The 18,175-nt window shown below is 47.0% G+C and overlaps 1 protein-coding gene across 4 annotated transcripts in view; it reads right to left on the bottom strand.

Moving 5' to 3' along the window:
* Positions 1–9,441: 9,441 nt before the first annotated feature.
* Senp1 (SUMO specific peptidase 1) overlaps positions 9,442–18,175 on the bottom strand; it is a 70,552-nt gene continuing 61,818 nt past the window's right edge. For all 4 annotated transcript variants that reach the window (XM_059247213.1, XM_059247214.1, XM_059247215.1 and 1 more), the window contains 5 exons: positions 17,443–17,646; positions 16,661–16,740; positions 15,221–15,305; positions 13,584–13,679; positions 9,442–11,554 (listed from right to left, as the gene is read on the bottom strand). In XM_059247213.1, coding sequence (XP_059103196.1) covers positions 11,492–11,554; positions 13,584–13,679; positions 15,221–15,305; positions 16,661–16,740; positions 17,443–17,646 — 528 coding nt within the window. In that variant the 3' untranslated portion in view covers positions 9,442–11,491. The remainder of the gene's footprint in view (positions 11,555–13,583; positions 13,680–15,220; positions 15,306–16,660; positions 16,741–17,442; positions 17,647–18,175) is intronic.

The raw sequence follows: 18,175 nt of genomic DNA, 5'->3' as shown, positions 1-18,175 counted from the left end.
GGAGACCACTGGTGCCCATGTGGGGTGCACACTGGATTTGACACAGGAAAGCCTACCCCAGGCCTTGGTTTCCCCCTGTGCAGTGGCTGGGGCAGTACTAGGTAAGGGCTGTCATCTCAGCCAGCTCTAACATTCTGGAATTCCCACAGGCAGGCCTCCAGGCCCCAGGGCTGGCTGAGAGAACAGAGCTGTGGCTGTTTGTCAGTGTGGTGGAACAGTGAAATCCATTGAACCCGTGGGCTCCTGCAACAGAAACAGCCAAATGGCGCACGTAGAAAAGATAAATTCATCTGTGGGGCTGGTGAGAGGTGCTGAAAAAAATATGCAGCTCTTGGGGGCTGTCCAGGGAAAGCCAATTTTCAATTCATAGGCTGGGACAACCATATGTCTGACAGGCTACACTGAGCTTCATTCTGCCACAGCCAGAGGGAAGATGGGACTGTGGAAGGCAATGCTCATGGACACCGAAGCACTAAGCAGACTATGCTTTGGAGAGAGTCATGCCTCTCAGGGTCCAGGTTTTGTGGTTTGTAAAGCAATGATATCCTTTTTAGAAATACTCCTTGAATGGAATCTATAGTTCATGTGAAAAAAAAAAAAGGTGTTTATTTCAGCAACTTACACTGCCTTCAGCAAACCGAGCCTGGAACTGGAGGGGTCTGGGGTCTCCTTCCCTGGGGATCTTTGGTTTGAACTTGAGGCCAGGATATAAAGAGATGACGTCATAAGTCTTCTAGTGGCCACTCTTTGACTTTCCTCCCAGCCTCTTCACCAGTAACTAAGTGGACGGAGTGACTGCTGACAGTGTGCTTTCATATCTGAAACCCCATCTGCAGTTATTGCGATCTATAAAGAAATCAGACGCTGTCGTGCACATAGGTGAGAGCTGGGAATACTATGGCGAGGTGGGCCACAGGGAAAGAAGGCAAGCCAGAGGCCCCTTAGTTAAAGTGAGAGCGCTGAGGCGAGACCCAAGCCCCTGGTCCCGCATTCTCTGGTCTTCGATAGCACATGGCTGTTTCTCCTCCCCCAAGATTTATGGTGAGGGACTCTTGAATGTTTCTCTTATTTGGGGACAATGCAGAGCCCTTAGTGCTAGATTAAAACCTTTACAAGTACCAATCATTGACAGATTGGCTTTAAAAAATAAAAGCAGTTGGAATGGTGAAGATTTCTAAAGTTCTGACTTTTCCATAGTGATCAATTGTTTTGACACAAAAATAATCAACATTGGAGTTAAAAATTTACATTTTGGGTAGCACTTGTCCTTTTCCGGTGTGTTGAGGTGATTCTGGGCCACCTTTGGATCCTCCAGCCTGCATTTCCCATCATTACACAGGACCCTGAGGCCTTTCAGGGTAGGAAGCTAGCTTTTGCTGGAGCAGGAATGGAAGCACGGACCCCGGAGAGGTGTGTGGTGAGAGGTCCTCAGGAAAGCTGCAGAAGCTCCTGTTTGGGAACGTCCTCAAGTTCACCCTTGCACAGGCATGGAAACATCCAGAAATTGAGGTTCTCATGGTGGCGTCATCATATACTTCCCGACACATAGCCATCATTCTATTTCCCCAGCATCTGCCATCTTTTCTTGGTCCCTGCAGAGAGGGACCCAATCCAGGAAGTGGTCGGTCCATCAGATGAGAGCATCACTGAGAGACGGGGGAGTGTGTTTCCAGAGCTTGAGGTGTAGGAACAAGGATCATAAAGACACTAGGGGGAGGGTCAAGTTGACCCTGACCTTAAAGGGCTGGGTGGGCTTAAATAGCAATGCTTGCATCATCACTTAAAAAGAACTGACTCCTGAAATCAGACAATTCACTGCTTATTTATTTACTTTTTAACAAGACTTTTGTGCGTATGGGTATTTTGCCTTCATGTATATCTGTTTGCCACATGCGTGCAGTGCCCACAGAAGCTGGAAAAGGGTTTCAGGTCCTCTGGAAATGGAGTTAAGAGATGGTGGTTAGCTGACACATGAGTGCTGGGAATCAAAACCTGGGCAGGTCCTCTACCAGAACAAGCCAGTGCTCTTAACCACCGGGGCCACCTCCACAGGCTCAGCTCACTGGTTAAGTCTGGAGAGGGCTCAAAGGCTCCGGCTTTGCACATCATCCCAGAAGGCTTACATAGGGCCCTTACTCCAGCCCTTCTCTCCCGTTTCACGGTAGGGAAACTGAACCCCAGATGGGTAAAATATCCTGCTGAAGGTCTCAAGACTGCACAACTGGCGGTTCCAGCTCCAGGCTGTTCTTCGGCTAAGGTGATGTCTACTTCTCCTCCTAGATCTGGGAAGTCTTGCAAGCACCACTAAGGTGGGCTGCCTGGGGTCCAGGAGTTTGTTGGCGGTAACTCCAACTGGCCTAAGATTGGGTACAAGATTGAGAAAGGTACAGCCAGAGTCTGAGCCAAGAGGTACGTGGTGGGGAGGGGTTAAAGAGCTTGAGTGTGGCTTTTGTGTGTGCTTGAGGGTCAGGCTGCATGTGCAAAGACGCACGTCGCTCCCTTGCACACTGGTGGGACGGGACCAGGACTACAGGCCAGCCCGAGAGGTGCTTTGCGGCTCCTGGAATGAATGGGCCTCTGTCTTCAAGGCTGTGTGAGCCTCTGTGTATGCAGGTCCCATTAGCTCAACCTCAGCCACACGTAGAAGGGGGAAGAGGCCCCGAGAAGCCCAAAGCACACAGTCCTTCTGATTTTAGAATGAAGTAAAATATGCAAAAGATAACACAAACTGCAGCTCAGAACAGTGTGTATGTCAACGCCTCACCCAATGTCCTGTTATTCCCTCTTCTGACCCTACAGCTAGTTCCCTCTTGAGCAGGCTGCAGCAAGCGAACCTATGTGTATGGCCGTGTCAACTTCACTCGGTACGTGCTCCCCTTCAGTGCCTGCGACCTTGAGTGTGGCTTTCTCCTTTCTCATCTTTGGCATCCTCTTGGGATGCTCATCCTTCCAGCGGGCTTCACCTGCACAACTGTATCTGTAATGGACAGGCCTGTATCCAGCCCTGTCCAGGGGCCCTATGTTCCCATCTCCCCTTCCAGACTTCTCTGGGCCCAGACCCTGTTGCCCTTGGCCGTAGTTTGTTTAATGGAGTGATTCCTGTCTGGGAGCAGCCTGGAGCACACGGCACATAGGGAGACAGTTGTCCAACTTGCTGTTTTTTTTTTTTTTATTTCTGACCAGCAGAGCCAAACCACAATGATGGGTTCAGTGGCCTGGCTGGGTGCCTTCCTCATCCCTCCAACCACTATCCTGGCCCCAATTACCAACGGCCTCTGGCCTAAGACTTCTAGTTATCCACTAGAAGACCTCCTGGGTTGGCGTCTGGTCCCCTACATGAGAGAAGGGGGACCTGGCTTCTGAAGAAGTACCTGGAGCTGAGAGAAATTCCTGGGGACCAAAGGACAGACCCATGGAGAACAGCAACCATACGATATCTTCCCTATACCCCCAGTGCCTGGCACCGAGTAGGACCTAAAGCAGTTAAGTGAGCGGATGGTTGAGTAGATGGTAGGAGACAGATAGGCAGATGGATGGATCTATAGATAGGAATAAATTCATTTGCCCATAAAGGTATTTTTATCAAAATCTTACCTGATGTCTTGACCCAAACATGGGAAAGGCTTAAAGACAGTATGATCACTCATCACTGAACTTAAGGGAATGTTGTTAGCCCTTTCTGGCATGTCTGAGATGACCTTAGAGGTCTGGGGCTGTGTGAAACTGGTCCACTCTGCATCCTTAGTTCCGCCCCCCCTGGATCCCTCTCACAAAGGATGCAGTGCCCACTAGGAAAGGCCCTGTGCAGCCGAGTGAAGCTGAAGTGAGTCAGGATGAAGTGAGGGGATAACAGGGCTGTAGCTCAGGCTGCCAGGAGCCACAGCCCTGGGTATGACACAGGGCTGGCGCTAGAGCGAGACGCTATGTGCTTGCACCAGGGGACAGAAAGAAGCCTGGCACACTGCAGGTGTCGCAGTGAATACTGAACCAGTAAAACACTTCCATGCTTTCTGTCACCCCCAGATCATCTTCTAACCAGTGTATTGGACCCCCTGGGACCCTCTTCCTGGAGGTAGAATGAATCCGATCAGTAGCCCAGCCGAAGGAGAAAGGGACGTTATGCACCACCCTCAAGCTCTCCAGCTCCGCTCAGGAGTGCTGCCATTCCCTCTGGCAGACCCCAAAGATCCCTGGTACTTTGGGAAGGAAATGTCCAACGCCCCCAGGTCCTTGATCTTCAAGTCTGGTCCCTATTCTCTGTGAGACTTCCGTCTAAATTACATCTGGAAAGCCGGAGTTTGAAGCCCAAAGAGGCTCGCCTCCCTCACTGAGTCCATGTTCTCTAAGCAGATACAAGAGAGCTACTGGCTGAGAGCAGCCGAGAAAGGCCTTGGAAGCCAGGGAAAACAATTAGGAGTAATTACCATCAAGCAGGCCTCTGGGAGGGTGGCAGCCCTCTGTGATGGAGAGTAGCAGAATGGCTTGGGCAGCAGCAGAGGGTGGGGGAAGGGCAGAGAGAGCTGCTTTTCTTTTCCAGTCCAGGGTCAGGACGCCTCCCACTTAGCTCCTTGAATAAAATTTCCCTCGGAGGGCAGAGGGGCTTAGCGGGGGAGGGGGTGGGGATGGAAGACCCAGGGACAGCACTGGGTTCTGCATTCCTGAGATTCTCAAACCCGGGCAGAGGCAACTCCACACTGACAGAATGAGTGAGGCAGTGGTGAAATCAGAGACCGGACCACTAGAAATGTCTCCAGACTCGTGTGTGTGTGTGTGTGTGTGTGTGTGTGTGTGTGTGTGTGTGTGTGCGCGCGCGCGCGCGTCCCTACCTAGCGCAAACCTTGCCTGCCTCCTGAGGCCATGTGCGCAGATGGGCTGGGGACACCTGGTGTCTCTGGATTTCATCACCCTCTGTCCTTAGGGTTATCTTTTTCCGGGTTAGACCAAACTCTAAAGGAAAAGGATTGGACAGGCAGTGAAGAGAGAAATGACCCTGGGGAAGGATGAGGGAACCTTGTCTGAAGAAGCCAAGGAGGTATCCTGAAGGCAGCCAGACTGCCTCTCCCTCCCGCTTCCAAGCTAAGGTGGAGAGGGGAGTAAGGACCCCATCTTGTTCAGGAGAGCCAAGGCTGGCAGAGTGGATCTCACCGAAGGCTCTCTGAAGACCCCGGCAGGCTCTTGGGTGTCTCTGCTCTGTTTTCTCATTTCAGAAGTGGTGACCCTGGTTCCTAATCACAGACTGCTGAGGGGCGGGCAATGAGGCAATGCTTATGATTATATAATTATTATAGAAGTGGCTGGCCTGTAGGTATGAGACCAGGGCCTTGAATTTTACTGTTATTATATTATTATACTGTTAGAAGGTGGCTCTTGCTGCTAAGTAGAAAACAAAACAAAAGAAACCTGAAAACTGTAGCTGACAGGAAACAGAAATGAGGAAGTAAAGAAGTTCATTAGGGGCCAGCCCAGCACTTGGGAAGCTGACAGATGTGGATCTCTGAGTTCAGGTGAGTCTGGCATACATACACGAGTTCCAGGTCAGCCAGAGCTACCCAGCGAGACCCTTTCTCCTAAACAAACAAACAAAAGTCAAAGCGGAAACTCTCAAGAAGAAAAGTATGGTATGGCGGCACATGATATAATCGCAACGGTCAGGAGAACGAGAAAGCTCAAAAGCCAGGCTACACAATGAGGCCACCTCAAAAATAAACCCATGGGGCTCGAGGGATGCCTCCTCCAGAGGACCCAGAGTCAATTCCCAGCACCCATGTGGTGGCTCAACTGTTTTACTCTGGTTCCCGGGGGGGGGGGGGGGGGGGGCGGGGGGGGGACGGACGGACGGGACAAAGGGACCTGGCGCCCTCTTCTGGCCTCTGCAGTCAACAGTACACGAGGGGTACAGAGACATATGCATGCAAAACACTCACATACATAAAATCAAACTAAATACACTTAAAAAGCATAAAAAAAAAAACGAATCCAAAACAATAAAGGTCAGTTGTGATACACAACTTGGGAGACAGAGAGAAGGATCAGGAGCTTACGGTCATCCTTGGCTACATGACAAATTTGAGGCCAGCCTGGGTTACATGAAAACTGTCTCTTTCAATTACCATACAACTTGTGAGACATCAATAATAGCAATTGATTCACCCCTTCAAGCAGCCCGTCTCCTTCAGTTGGGCTAGACACCTAGAGGTGGGCAGACATTTTAGCAAGAGACGCAGAGCACAAGTCAGGAACTAACATCATGCCCAGACGCTGGGAAACACAGAGGAGAAAGATATGAGTGGAGAAGCTGTAGACTTAGGATCTGGGTGCTCCAACAGTTAGAGGAAGCAGCGAGGCCAAGAGGCCAGGCGGTAACACTAGGCAGCCGAGGAGAGGAGGAGGGTGGCAGAGAGGTAGGGAGCCAAATGCAGGGTTTGCGGTCATAGCAATGGGCTGATGGTAAAGGCACACAGGCAGATGAGGAACTAACTCAAGTGTCAGTGCGTTTTCTGCAGAGCCATGACCAGAGAACAAGGAGTAGCTGGGGAGGGGTGTCTTATGGACACTGGTGCTGGTGCCACTTTGAGAAGTCTTCTTGTTTGGTGTTGGGTGGAGAAGATTCAGGCAATTGCCAGCTAGCTAACCAGAGTCAGGAAGCACATGGTTTAAAGGTTTCGTTCCTCACTCCAGCCACTGGACGATGTCTGAAAAATCTTAATCATGCCAAACCACCCCCAAGAGTTCAAAAATCTGTCCAGTGACAACCTGGGCTCTCCTAACCGACAGACAATGCTTCTCCATGAGGCTGTGCACTGCTGTACGTTCGGAGTTTCACTCTTGTGAGCAGAGTGGGAGGGCAGCACTTGGAGGCAATGTTGTGAGAAAGGCATGCAGCAAAGCAAGGAGGTAGCGTGGCCTGGAGCTATGACTGGTGCGCCCGCCCGCCCGCCCGCCCGCCCGGCCTCCAGAGAGCTCTCTGGCTGCCTCTACAGACAGGGTTGGTTTGTAAAAGCACCAGAAAGCCACACATTTGCATGTTATTTGTGCCCCAGGCTTCACTTCCAGGTATGTGGAATGAAATGAATGAATGAACAGTATTCAGTCTCCTGGTTAAGGGGTGGATTCAGAAATCCAGACCACAGTGAGGAGCCAATCACTGGTCCAGTTTGGATCAGCAGACAGTTGGGGGATATCTGTGTAATGTATTCGTATATATAGATATGTACACACTCACACACACATAATCTTATATATATGAGAGGAGACAGAAACAGTCTCAGAGACAGACAAATATATTATTGAGTCCAGAGTCCCCAGTCAAAGCACAGAAGCAAAATCCACAGAATTTATTTTAAATAAATCAACTAAAAAAAACCCCAAAACTAAGGAGTGACACACAGAAAAAAGGCAGTATCCCTGACACATCCCCACCCCTGGCCCACTTCAGCTTCCTTCTCAACTATGTGCTAATGACAAGCTCTGTTCATGTTGCTTAGCCTCCCACATCAGGCAAACTATGCACTTACAGACTGTAAGGCCCCAAGGACAAGTGGCTTTTATTTCCTTGGTCACAAACCACCTTTCTTCCCCATTTCAGGGCCCTTAAGTCCAGTGCTTGGCCTCACACGTACGAAATACCTCGACAGGGATTCCCTGTGTTTCAGGTATGGAAGTGCCTTTAGAGACACCCGTCATCCGAGTGTGCAAGGGATATCGCTGTCAATAAAAAGGATGGAGGAGACACCTACTCAAAGGGTTTAAAAAAAAAAGTTCTGATAAGCCTCTTAGGGTGTAGCCTGAAAACCCCAAATGGCAGCACGCTGAACTGCTGAGGAGGAAGGTGCTTCTGCTGGAGGCCAAGGGGAACACTGTTTGCGATCAGAAGGAACCCTTTGGGACTACAGCACTCGGAAGTCCTTCCTCACATCCTAACAACACTGTTATTCTAAAGAAATGCTTCAGAGAACCGAGCCCTGCCGTATCCTCGGCAGAGCAGAACAGATAAGCCTACACTCGATTAGAAAAACAGCATCAACCCAGTCTCCCGCCTTGACAGCTCCGTGCGCTGGTCCACCCTGCGAAGGCAAGCGGGAAGTTATCCCGTTCCCTCAGGACTACGGAGATCCAGACAGATTTTAAGATCATGTGACTTTAAGGTCAGATGTGGGTGTACGTAATTAGTAGGTTAAGAAAGGACTAAACTGAAGAAGGGTGCCTGAGCAGAGCGCTGTCTGGGCTCCTGGGTACCTCGCACTTGCCTTTCCTAGCAGTTGGGTTCTGTCAAGGATAAGACAATCCCCAGAAGTCATTAAGGAATAGTCATGACTTATGGCTATTCCTCAGCTTAGAAGGAAGAAAAGCCTGCATCAAGGTATGTTCTATTTAGGCAAGGTTCTTGATTGACACTGATCTTCAACCTCAGTTTGAAATCATCTCACTCTGTCTAGCATCAGCCACGCACACAGAGCAAGGAAAAACAACACAACCAGTGCTCGTCACTTTTCCTCTGGGATTTTTCAGAGCTTGGAGGATGGCACAGAGATTGGAGGGTCAGATTTTAAAAGCCAAGGGGCTCCTTCACGAAGCCTCTCCTGGATCCACTAGAGATTGTGCCATGGGCCGTGTAAGACCAGGTGGTGATGACGGGCAGGCTATCTGTTCTACCCTTGAAGCACTGAGACACTAAAGCTACCTGTGCTGAGGACAGTGAGCAGAAGAGGCTGGCATGGCCACACTGGCTACGGAACAGAACGTGGGGTCACAAGGAGCACACCTCGGATTTGGAGGAGTGAACCGACAGCAGGTCTCTGGGCTGTATGATGGAGAGATACTTACATCAAACACTCCACAGGACTCCTGGGAGTCACAGGGGATCTCAAGCCATCAACCGGATGGAACAATCTTCCACACATCACACCACATGTTCTCAAAAGGGCAGAGACCAATCTTATTTTCTCTGCACACAGTCCAGGGATGACTGCTGGGACTGTGGTGTTTTTGTTTTTGTTTTGTTTTTGTTGTTGTTGTTGGAAAGTCTGTAACAGCCATGCAGTGCTTATCATCCTTCAAACAGTCCTTTTGTGGGGGAGGGGAGATGGATATGAGCACTGAAGCCAGGGGAAAAGAGACAAAGAGAAGGAAAACCAGAGGCACATTTAGTTAAAGCAGGTTAAACAGATACGGAGCATACCCTTGGCCACAGACTACAGAAACTCTTCAGTCGTGGTCATCAGAGCTCACTCCAGAACTAAGGAGTTTCCAGGTACTTGCCCTGCTCTAGCTGGCTCTCGAAGAACAGCTTATTACACAAGTCTGCACACACTCCCGAGAAGCCACCCCACCACACCTGCCACTCCTATTAGTCCTGGGATGGGCAGTGGCCTTGGGGTCACTAGCTTTCACCTGGTACACATTCAAACTGCACTGGAGAAAGGGAGCCGACTTCAGACAGGCTCAAGAACTCCTTATATATTTTGCAAAGTGCTTTTGTTGCATGTCTCATATTCTGCTATACATGGCAATAAATATTTGTTGCTTTGGTCCACACAAAAAGTCTCTGAGGAAGATAAAACAAACAATAAACACAGAAAACTATCTTTGATGAGCCCCAGATAGTAGTGAGATAAGCCTGAAAAGCTTGTCTTTATAGTAACAGTCCAAAGTGCCATGGAGTAAGCTGTCACTTAAATACAGCAAGTACCAAGTCAGACAGTATTCTACAGTCCTACAGTGAGTCTGCATGCCATGGTTTTCTACAAGAGTGTGAAGGGTCCCAGCAACTCAGACACAGAAAGCTATTTATTTCCTATGGAAAATCAAAAGAAAGAGAAAGGGAGGGCAGAGGAGAGAGGAGCAGAAGAAGGAAACGTAAGTGTACAAAGGGGTCTCTTCCTCCAACATGCAGGGGCAAGGAAGAGCGGGGACACTGGGTGCTGGAGTGGAGACGCGAACATTCAGTTTAACAATGGAATATTAAAAAAAAAATAGTTGTTGTTGTTTTCAAATTGTAACCTGTGGTAAAACATAGAAAAATGTACTAAACAAGCTTGGTATAAAACAGAGTAGAATTTTCAAATAAGCCCAAGGAGGAAGCACAATGCTGGAAAGGGCGGGGCTCCGGGGAGAGGAGAAGATTTTATATAAAACTACCCATTACAATACAGAAAAGTATAAAATGTTCCTGCTCTGGAACGTAAGTACAAAATGACACTGGCATTGGATCATCTCACCATCTAGACCTTAGGAGCTCTCAGAGGGTGGGAGAGATGTAGAAAGAACAAAAGGAATAGCAGTTTGAAAATCTCAGGCTTAGCAATTTAACTCCACCCGTTTTTTTGTTGTTTTGTTTTGTTTTGTTTATCAGCTGAAAATGACGTTTACCTTGATAACCTTTACTCCTAAGCCAAAATTCATCCAGGTTGCAAAATACTCTTAGGAAGTCTACAAACACCCAATGTGGAGCAGCTGTTGGGATCACTGTGTGCTGGAATTTTAAAGATGAAAATAAACCTACAGACTAAATGGTGAACACATTCAGTCTTTTTTTTCTTTTAAAAGCATACCCCTGTGAAATATATATTTCACGTGTGTGTGCATATATGCATGTATATACACACACATATAGATAAGTATATATGTATATAAAATTCTCTGTGGTTAGAAACATATTTAAACTAACTAGCCACAGACCATCTAGACCTGTATTCATCCAACTCTGGTATCTGATGCTAAAGACCGAGGTCCTTCTTCTTGGTTAGAAGCAGGCAACAGTGAAGCGGGGCCCTGTTGCTGCACTCAGCACTTCTGGGGAGCGTCCTCTCCACAGCACATATGCTAGCACACGCAAACCCCTGCTTGCCAGGAAAGGACTCTTGTAACTTCAGGGTCTGCCAGGGCTTGTGCGCTGTGCTTGGCGTGGGATGACTCTACCAGTGATCAAACAGCTTTGAGGAGAAGCAGTTGGGTTTCACATCAGGGCACAGAAACAGGAAGGGTTCTGCAGGAGGGACTTAAGCGTGGGCCTCCAAGTCCAGTTTACAGTCCCGTTCCTACCTCTGCATCTCGGGAATCATGTGTATGTCTACGTGCTGGTGGTTTTTATCCCTACCTGCTGTCCATGCCCTTTCCTACTTCTCAGTAAGGCCTAACAACAAGAGTTTATAAGAAACCAAGATTCTTCCCAAGCTTTCCGTGGGCTCCCAATTAGGGACTCAGTGAGGCTGGAGCCCTTTGGAAACAAGATGGCAGAAATGAGGTGAAAAGCAGTCTCTCTCCAGCTTAGGGATGTCCCTCACCCCTTTCACAGCACCAAAGTTTCTTTGCAAAAATAGTATCTGAGATACAAAAGGAAAGGCAGATGTGCTTGTGAGTGCATCTCGCCTGGGCTGGTCCAGGATCAAGGGCTGCACAAGAACAGGGTGAGGAGCAGCTGTCCCAAGGTCTCTGGCTGTAGATGGCAAAGGGCTGGTCCCCATACTATCAGGTCTGTTCTCTGAGACAGTCTTCACAAGAGCTTCCGGTGGAGGATCTCCCAGACCATTCGCTTCCGGAAATACGGCATGTGTTGCTGTAGGGGCATAGACCACTCTTAATTTTCACTTTTGTAAGCACAATACTCCTTTCTCCATACTCCCTTTTTTCTTAAGGTTTTCAGCTGACAGACTCAGTGACATTTCTGGTCTTTCAAACCTCTCATTCATGCTTCCATGCAGCCTTTTCTTATTGCTCCTTTCTAGTACTATTTACACTCTGTACCTGAAGGAGTTACAGTGGGCACCATCTGGAGTCTCCAGGCTAGGCCATGACTCCCAGAATTCTGAGAATGGTGCCTCTTAAGAGAGTATGAGACTAAGGCCTGAAAATGAAAAGTACTTTCTCAGAGAAGAACTAAGAGAACTTCAACCATTATCTCAGTTTGGTCTAGATCCCAGTGTCTTAATTTTTAGTTTTGTTTTAAGACAGGCTCTCATTAGGTAGCCCTGGCTGACCTGGAACTCTAGGTTGACCAGGCTGCTTTCTAACTCAGAAGAGATGGGCTGCTTCTGCCTCTGAGTGCTCGGATTAAAGGCATGTGCCACCATGCCCAGTTTTCCCAAGGGTTTTTTAAATGACACATTCCATTTGTGTGCAAACTCACTTTTGTCCTTAACCAACTGTAAAATTACTTGTATCCCAGAGAATTGTTTTAACATAAATTCTTTGATTTATTGTCAGCATATGTTTCTCTATTTAATATCTATTTAGGGTCATGTAAAAACTTCTTGGGTGAAAACAAATCCTAAGTTTTTATTTCTTTTTAAAGACTTACTTGTTTTATCTGTATGAACGGTCTCCCTGCACGTGTGTCTGTGTTCCATGTGCATGCAGTGGTACCTGGGAAAGCCAGAAGAGGGTGGCGATCTTCTGGAACTGTAGTTACTAGTAGTTGTGTATGGCCATGTGGGTGCTAAGAACTAAACCCAGGCCCTTTGGGGAAGAGCAGCAAGTGTTCTTAAACCATTGAGCTATCTCTCTAGCCTCAGCAAAACGAACAAGTTTAAGAAGCCCTTAGGTTCAGACAAAATCTAGAAAAGCCACTCATTCAAATAGAAGTAAAAAGTTAAGTAGGCCGGGCGGTGGTGGTGCACGCCTTTAATCCCAGCACTCGGGAGGCAGAGGCAGGTGGGTCTCTGTGAGTTCGAGGCCAGCCTGGGCTACCAAGTGAGTTCCAGGAAAGGCGCAAAGCTACCCAGAGAAACCCTGTCTCGAAAAACCAAAAAAAAAAAAAAAGTTAAGTAGAAAACATACCAGAATAAACCATAATAATTTCTAGTCTCAGTCATCTTTGGTTCAGGACAATATATAGAAAAATGACCTGCTGAGATAAAACTGACCAGCCACACTGAGAAAGGGGTCAAGGATGGGGTGTTAAAACAGAGTACACGAGGAGATGAAGTTGTGGTCTGAAAGAAAATGGCCCCCAAAGGGAGTGGCACTATGAGGAGGTGTGGCCTTGTTGGAGGAAGTGCGTCACTGTGGAGGTGGGCTTTGAGGTCTCTTTTGCCCAAGCTTCCCTCAGTGCTACTTTCAGTCAACTTCCCGTTGCGTGCAAGATGTAGAACTCTCAGCTATTCCTCCAGCACCACATCTGCCTGCATTCCACCATGCTCTCCACCATGCTGATAATGGACTGAACCTCTGAAGTTGTATGTGAGCCACCTCAATTAAATGTTTTCCTTATAAGAGTTACCACGGTCATGGTGTCTCTTCACAGCAATAAAAACTAAGACAGGGTCTATTCCAAAACCTGAACTGAAGAATGCTTTCTCTGGTTCCAGGTTTGTGTTTGTTGTAAGACTAGAGGTAGGTTGGGGAGATGGACAGAGAATAGAGAATGCAGCTTTCTTTTTAATCAAGACTCACTATCATGTGACACACAGTTACCCAGGATGTGGTCAATCACTGTCTTCTTTGGTGCAGTGTTATAGACTGTGGAGAATGTTATGAGACACAACCCAAGGCATGCAAAGGTATAGCAGAGGCCACAGAACAGAGAAAGGCAGCCACGGATAGCTGGGGTATCCGGTGCCTAGCTCCGTCCTGAAGGCCCACCTCACCTGTGTGAAGTTGATTGGTCTGTCTTTGGTAATACAGTCAGCATACTTGCAAGCAAACATCCCACAGTCACTTCCATTCATCTGCTGCGGAATTTCCTAAAAGACCAACAACACACTATTTTTGCAAGCTTCTTTATCAATTTTACACCATTTCCCTGAGTTTTGAACATAAGACCTAGGGTCGCCTATTTAAGACAATAAAGTTTAAGGGGGAATTTTTTTTTAAGTAGTATTTTAGTCCCACCTTTGTGTTTTACTTCATATTAATCATCTGGGGAACTATCTCAGATTTTCATGGTACCGAAGGGTATAAAAACTGGTCCTTCCACTAAGCATCAAAGAGTCAAGTGTTTCTGACAGGAATAAAAACTCAGCAAAACAGTCTGGCATTTAGAAAACAGTTTTACACAGAAACATGTTATGAACTTTCCCACAAATAATTCACCTTCCTCGAGGAAGCAGACAAAGCTGAAGGCAGGCTAGACATGAAGCCAGAAAATCTCTGGGAATCAAACAGCAGATCAACCCTCTCCTCCCCACACTGTTTTCAAGGACCTACAGGAGACCCACAAACAGCAGATCAACCCTCTCCTCCCCACACTGTTTTCAAGGACCTACAGGAGACCCACAAACAGCAGATCAACCCTCTCCTCCCCACACTGTTTTCAAGGACCTACAGGAGACCCACAAACAGCAGATCAACCCTCTCCTCCCCACACTGTTTTCAAGGACCTACAGGAGACCCACAAACAGCAGATCAACCCTCTCCTCCCCACACTGTTTTCAAGGACCTACAGGAGACCCACAAACAGCAGATCAACCCTCTCCTCCCCACACTGTTTTCAAGGACCTACAGGAGACCCACAAACAGCAGATCAACCCTCTCCTCCCCACACTGTTTTCAAGGACCTACAGGAGACCCACAAACAGCAGATCAACCCTCTCCTCCCCACACTGTTTTCAAGGACCTACAGGAGACCCACAAACAGCAGATCAACCCTCTCCTCCCCACACTGTTTTCAAGGACCTACAGGAGACCCACAAACAGCAGATCAACCCTCTCCTCCCCACACTGTTTTCAAGGACCTACAGGAGACCCACAAACAGCAGATCAACCCTCTCCTCCCCACACTGTTTTCAAGGACCTACAGGAGACCCACAAACAGCAGATCAACCCTCTCCTCCCCACACTGTTTTCAAGGACCTACAGGAGACCCACAAACAGCAGATCAACCCTCTCCTCCCCACACTGTTTCAAGGACCTACAGGAGACCCACAAACAGCAGATCAACCCTCTCCTCCCCACACTGTTTCAAGGACCTACAGGAGACCCACAAACAGCAGGTCAACCCTCTCCTCCCCACACTGTTTCAAGGACCTACAGGAGACCCACAAACAGCAGGTCAACCCTCTCCTCCCCACACTGTTTTCAAGGACCTACAGGAGACCCACAAACAGCAGATCAACCCTCTCCTCCCCACACTGTTTCAAGGACCTACAGGAGACCCACAAACAGCAGATCAACCCTCTCCTCCCCACACTGTTTCAAGGACCTACAGGAGACCCACAAACAGCAGATCAACCCTCTCCTCCCCACACTGTTTCAAGGACCTACAGGAGACCCACAGGAAACATACCTGGCTCTTCTTGCTGAAGAGCTGCCAACCATTGGTGTCAAACTCTCTCCTCTTCTTGTCAACACTTTCTTGCTTTAGGTATTGCCTAAGACAGTTTTCGAGAATGAGATGAGCTGTGTAGAGCTGATGATAGCTGCCACCCAGAGAATGGGGCTGGCAATCCTCGGAAGCCAACCCATGAAACTCCCACCATCACCCACACTGCCAACCCAGGAGCGCCAGGACCTCTGCTTCTGATGGCGTGATAGTAACAGTCTTCTTCCTAAAGTTCTTCAGTCTACTTATCTTCCTAAGGAACAACTTTTAAATACATTTCTTGGTTTGTATGGTCCTTTTAGCGTCATCAATCTAATGGATAATTTATTATTAAATTATATAAATTATTAAAAATGTCTCTAGCAGTATCAGGGTATGTATTTTAACACTGGTAGGTTTGGATCTCCTTGTAAAAGTTCAATTCAAACCAACAATTTAACAAGTACAAATTCAAGCAGGGTGGTGGTGGCACAAGCCTTTAATCCCAGCCCTTGGGAGGCAGTCGGATTTCTGAGGTCAAGGCCAGCCTAGTCTACAGAGTTCCAGGACAAGCCAGGGCTACACTGAGAAACTCTGTCTTGAAAAACCAAAACCAACCAAACAAAAAGTACAAATTCACAAAGACTCCTAATTTTCACATGCATGTGTTGTAGTGTGACTGTGTGCAGTTGTGTGTGTGGTGTACATGTGGAAGCCTGATGTCCACATCAAGTGTCATCCTTGGTCACTCCCCAGCTTATTCACTGAGACAGGGTCTCTCACTGACACTACCAGTCTTGTTGGCCAGTTTGCTCTGCCTGCCAAGGCCAGAGTGAAGATGAAGCCATGCGCACTCATCACTGATGTGAGTCCTGGAGATCCGAACCATGGGCTTCATGCTTGTGCAGCAAGCCCTTTAACCTCTGAGTTTCTCCCTAACCCAAGAGCATTCTGTTTAAGTATTAAACGCTCACTTTTCAGGAACATCTTCCCCCCAGCCATATACCAGATGCATAGCAAAAAAACAGGTGTTTTAGAAAGAGAAGCAATAGGGTATAAGAGGCCTGCATTCTAATTTCCAGGTGAGCCACTCACTAAGTATTAAGACACAAGCAAACCAAGGTCGCCTCTGTGGGACTTGAGTTTTCCATCTAAATTTCAGAAAGCTGAATTAAATGAGTTGTGTTGACTTAATCTCTATGCATATAGTTACTCTATATTTTAGTGTGTCAAGACAGCAATTGCCCTCATTAACACATATTGTAGTATTATATTGCTAAACTTTACTCGAATTTAAACTATGCATTTCTACTACATATGATGATGTCATCTACCACGTTTCTGAAGGTACCAGACAACTGAGTTTCACTGCCGGAGAAACAGAGAAAGCAACAACAATTTCGTCTCTCTTCAACTCGCACTCACAAGAGGATCCTGCAGGCTTCAATGTTTATTCCACCCATAGAGTCGTAGTAGGTGACACTTTTCTTTCTAAAGTCTATGACCTGGAACAAAACAGAGCAGTGAGGGCCCTGCTGTCGCGCCAGCGTTTCCTCCCCGACCTTTGGTGACACCGTGAGAAGCTGGGGGATGTTCTGCATCGTACTGTTTTAACAACAGTGGGTTGTTTATGGAGATGATGCTGGGGGCTCATCAATTGGTGGGCCTAGTGATTGGCCTGAAATCCTTTTCTACAGTTCAGTTTTCCCATGATCAACAACACATGATTCAAAGAAAACTAGTTAACTATCTTAAGATCATTTCCACAGTTTAAGATGATGATAAGATTCTGGGTTTGTCTTTAATCTTGATATTTTCTTTTTCAATTGGTATCTTCTAAATTCAACACAGAATATATAATAACTTTTATTAACATTAAATTAATGTATCCATACTCCCAGAGTCATAAAAACACAGAGAGCAAGCCACAGCTAGGCAGGAAGTAGTGGCCAGAGCTGGCAGCATCACGAACATGCTTCCCCCTTGTCTTATGCTGAGGTCAGTAGCCGGCCGGCAGCTGCCAAGGCTAAGCATCTCCTACTCTGATAGGAAATTCACTCATTCACCTGATTTCTAGCCAAGTTATCACTATTAAATGCTATTTTCCCCTGTAATCTACATCAAGCAAAGATGTAGAACTTATGACTCCCTAGGTTCTCTCTGTAGTTTTTTTTTTTCATGTCATCAAAAATAAAGGAGCTACTCACAGCTAGACACCAGTGCACACCCAAGTGAATGGGTACCAGAAGAATGTCAACAGAAAATACATCCACTTTCTTTGTCCAACGTTTCACCGCCTGATAGCCAGCCGTTTTTAACTTAGTGAAGAAGAAGGTATTAAATGCATGGACACTTGGAAACCCCGTCTCTTTACTGCGCTCCATCAGCATATTCATGTAGAAATTGATGATCTGTAGGAAGAAATCACACATGACAAAGTCAAAGCAGTGGCATAGCAGAAGAGCAGCCATACTGGATAACTAATATGCCACTAACATACTGAATAACTAATCTGCCATTAACATACTGAATAACTAATATGCCACTAACATACTGAATAACTAATCTGCCACTAACATACTGAATAACTAATCTGCCACTAACATACTGAATAACTAATCTGCCACTAACATACCGAATAACTAATCTGCCACTAACATACCGAGTAACTAATATGCCACTAACATACTGAATAACTAATCTGCCACTAACATATCGGATAACTAATCTGCCATTAACATACCGGATAACTAATCTGCCACTAACATACCGAATAACTAATCTGCCATTAACATACCGAATAACTAATCTGCCACTAACATACCGAATAACTAATCTGCCATTAACATACCGAATAACTAATCTGCCACTAACATACTGAATAACTAATCTGCCACTAACATACTGAATAACTAATCTGCCACTAACATACTGAATAAC

Source organism: Peromyscus eremicus, chromosome 20 (genome assembly GCF_949786415.1).
Source record: "Peromyscus eremicus chromosome 20, PerEre_H2_v1, whole genome shotgun sequence".
Classification (NCBI taxonomy): Eukaryota; Metazoa; Chordata; class Mammalia; order Rodentia; family Cricetidae; genus Peromyscus; species Peromyscus eremicus.
The sequence above is the reverse complement of the archived record's forward strand: the minus strand, read 5'-3'. Positions and strand labels throughout refer to the sequence as shown.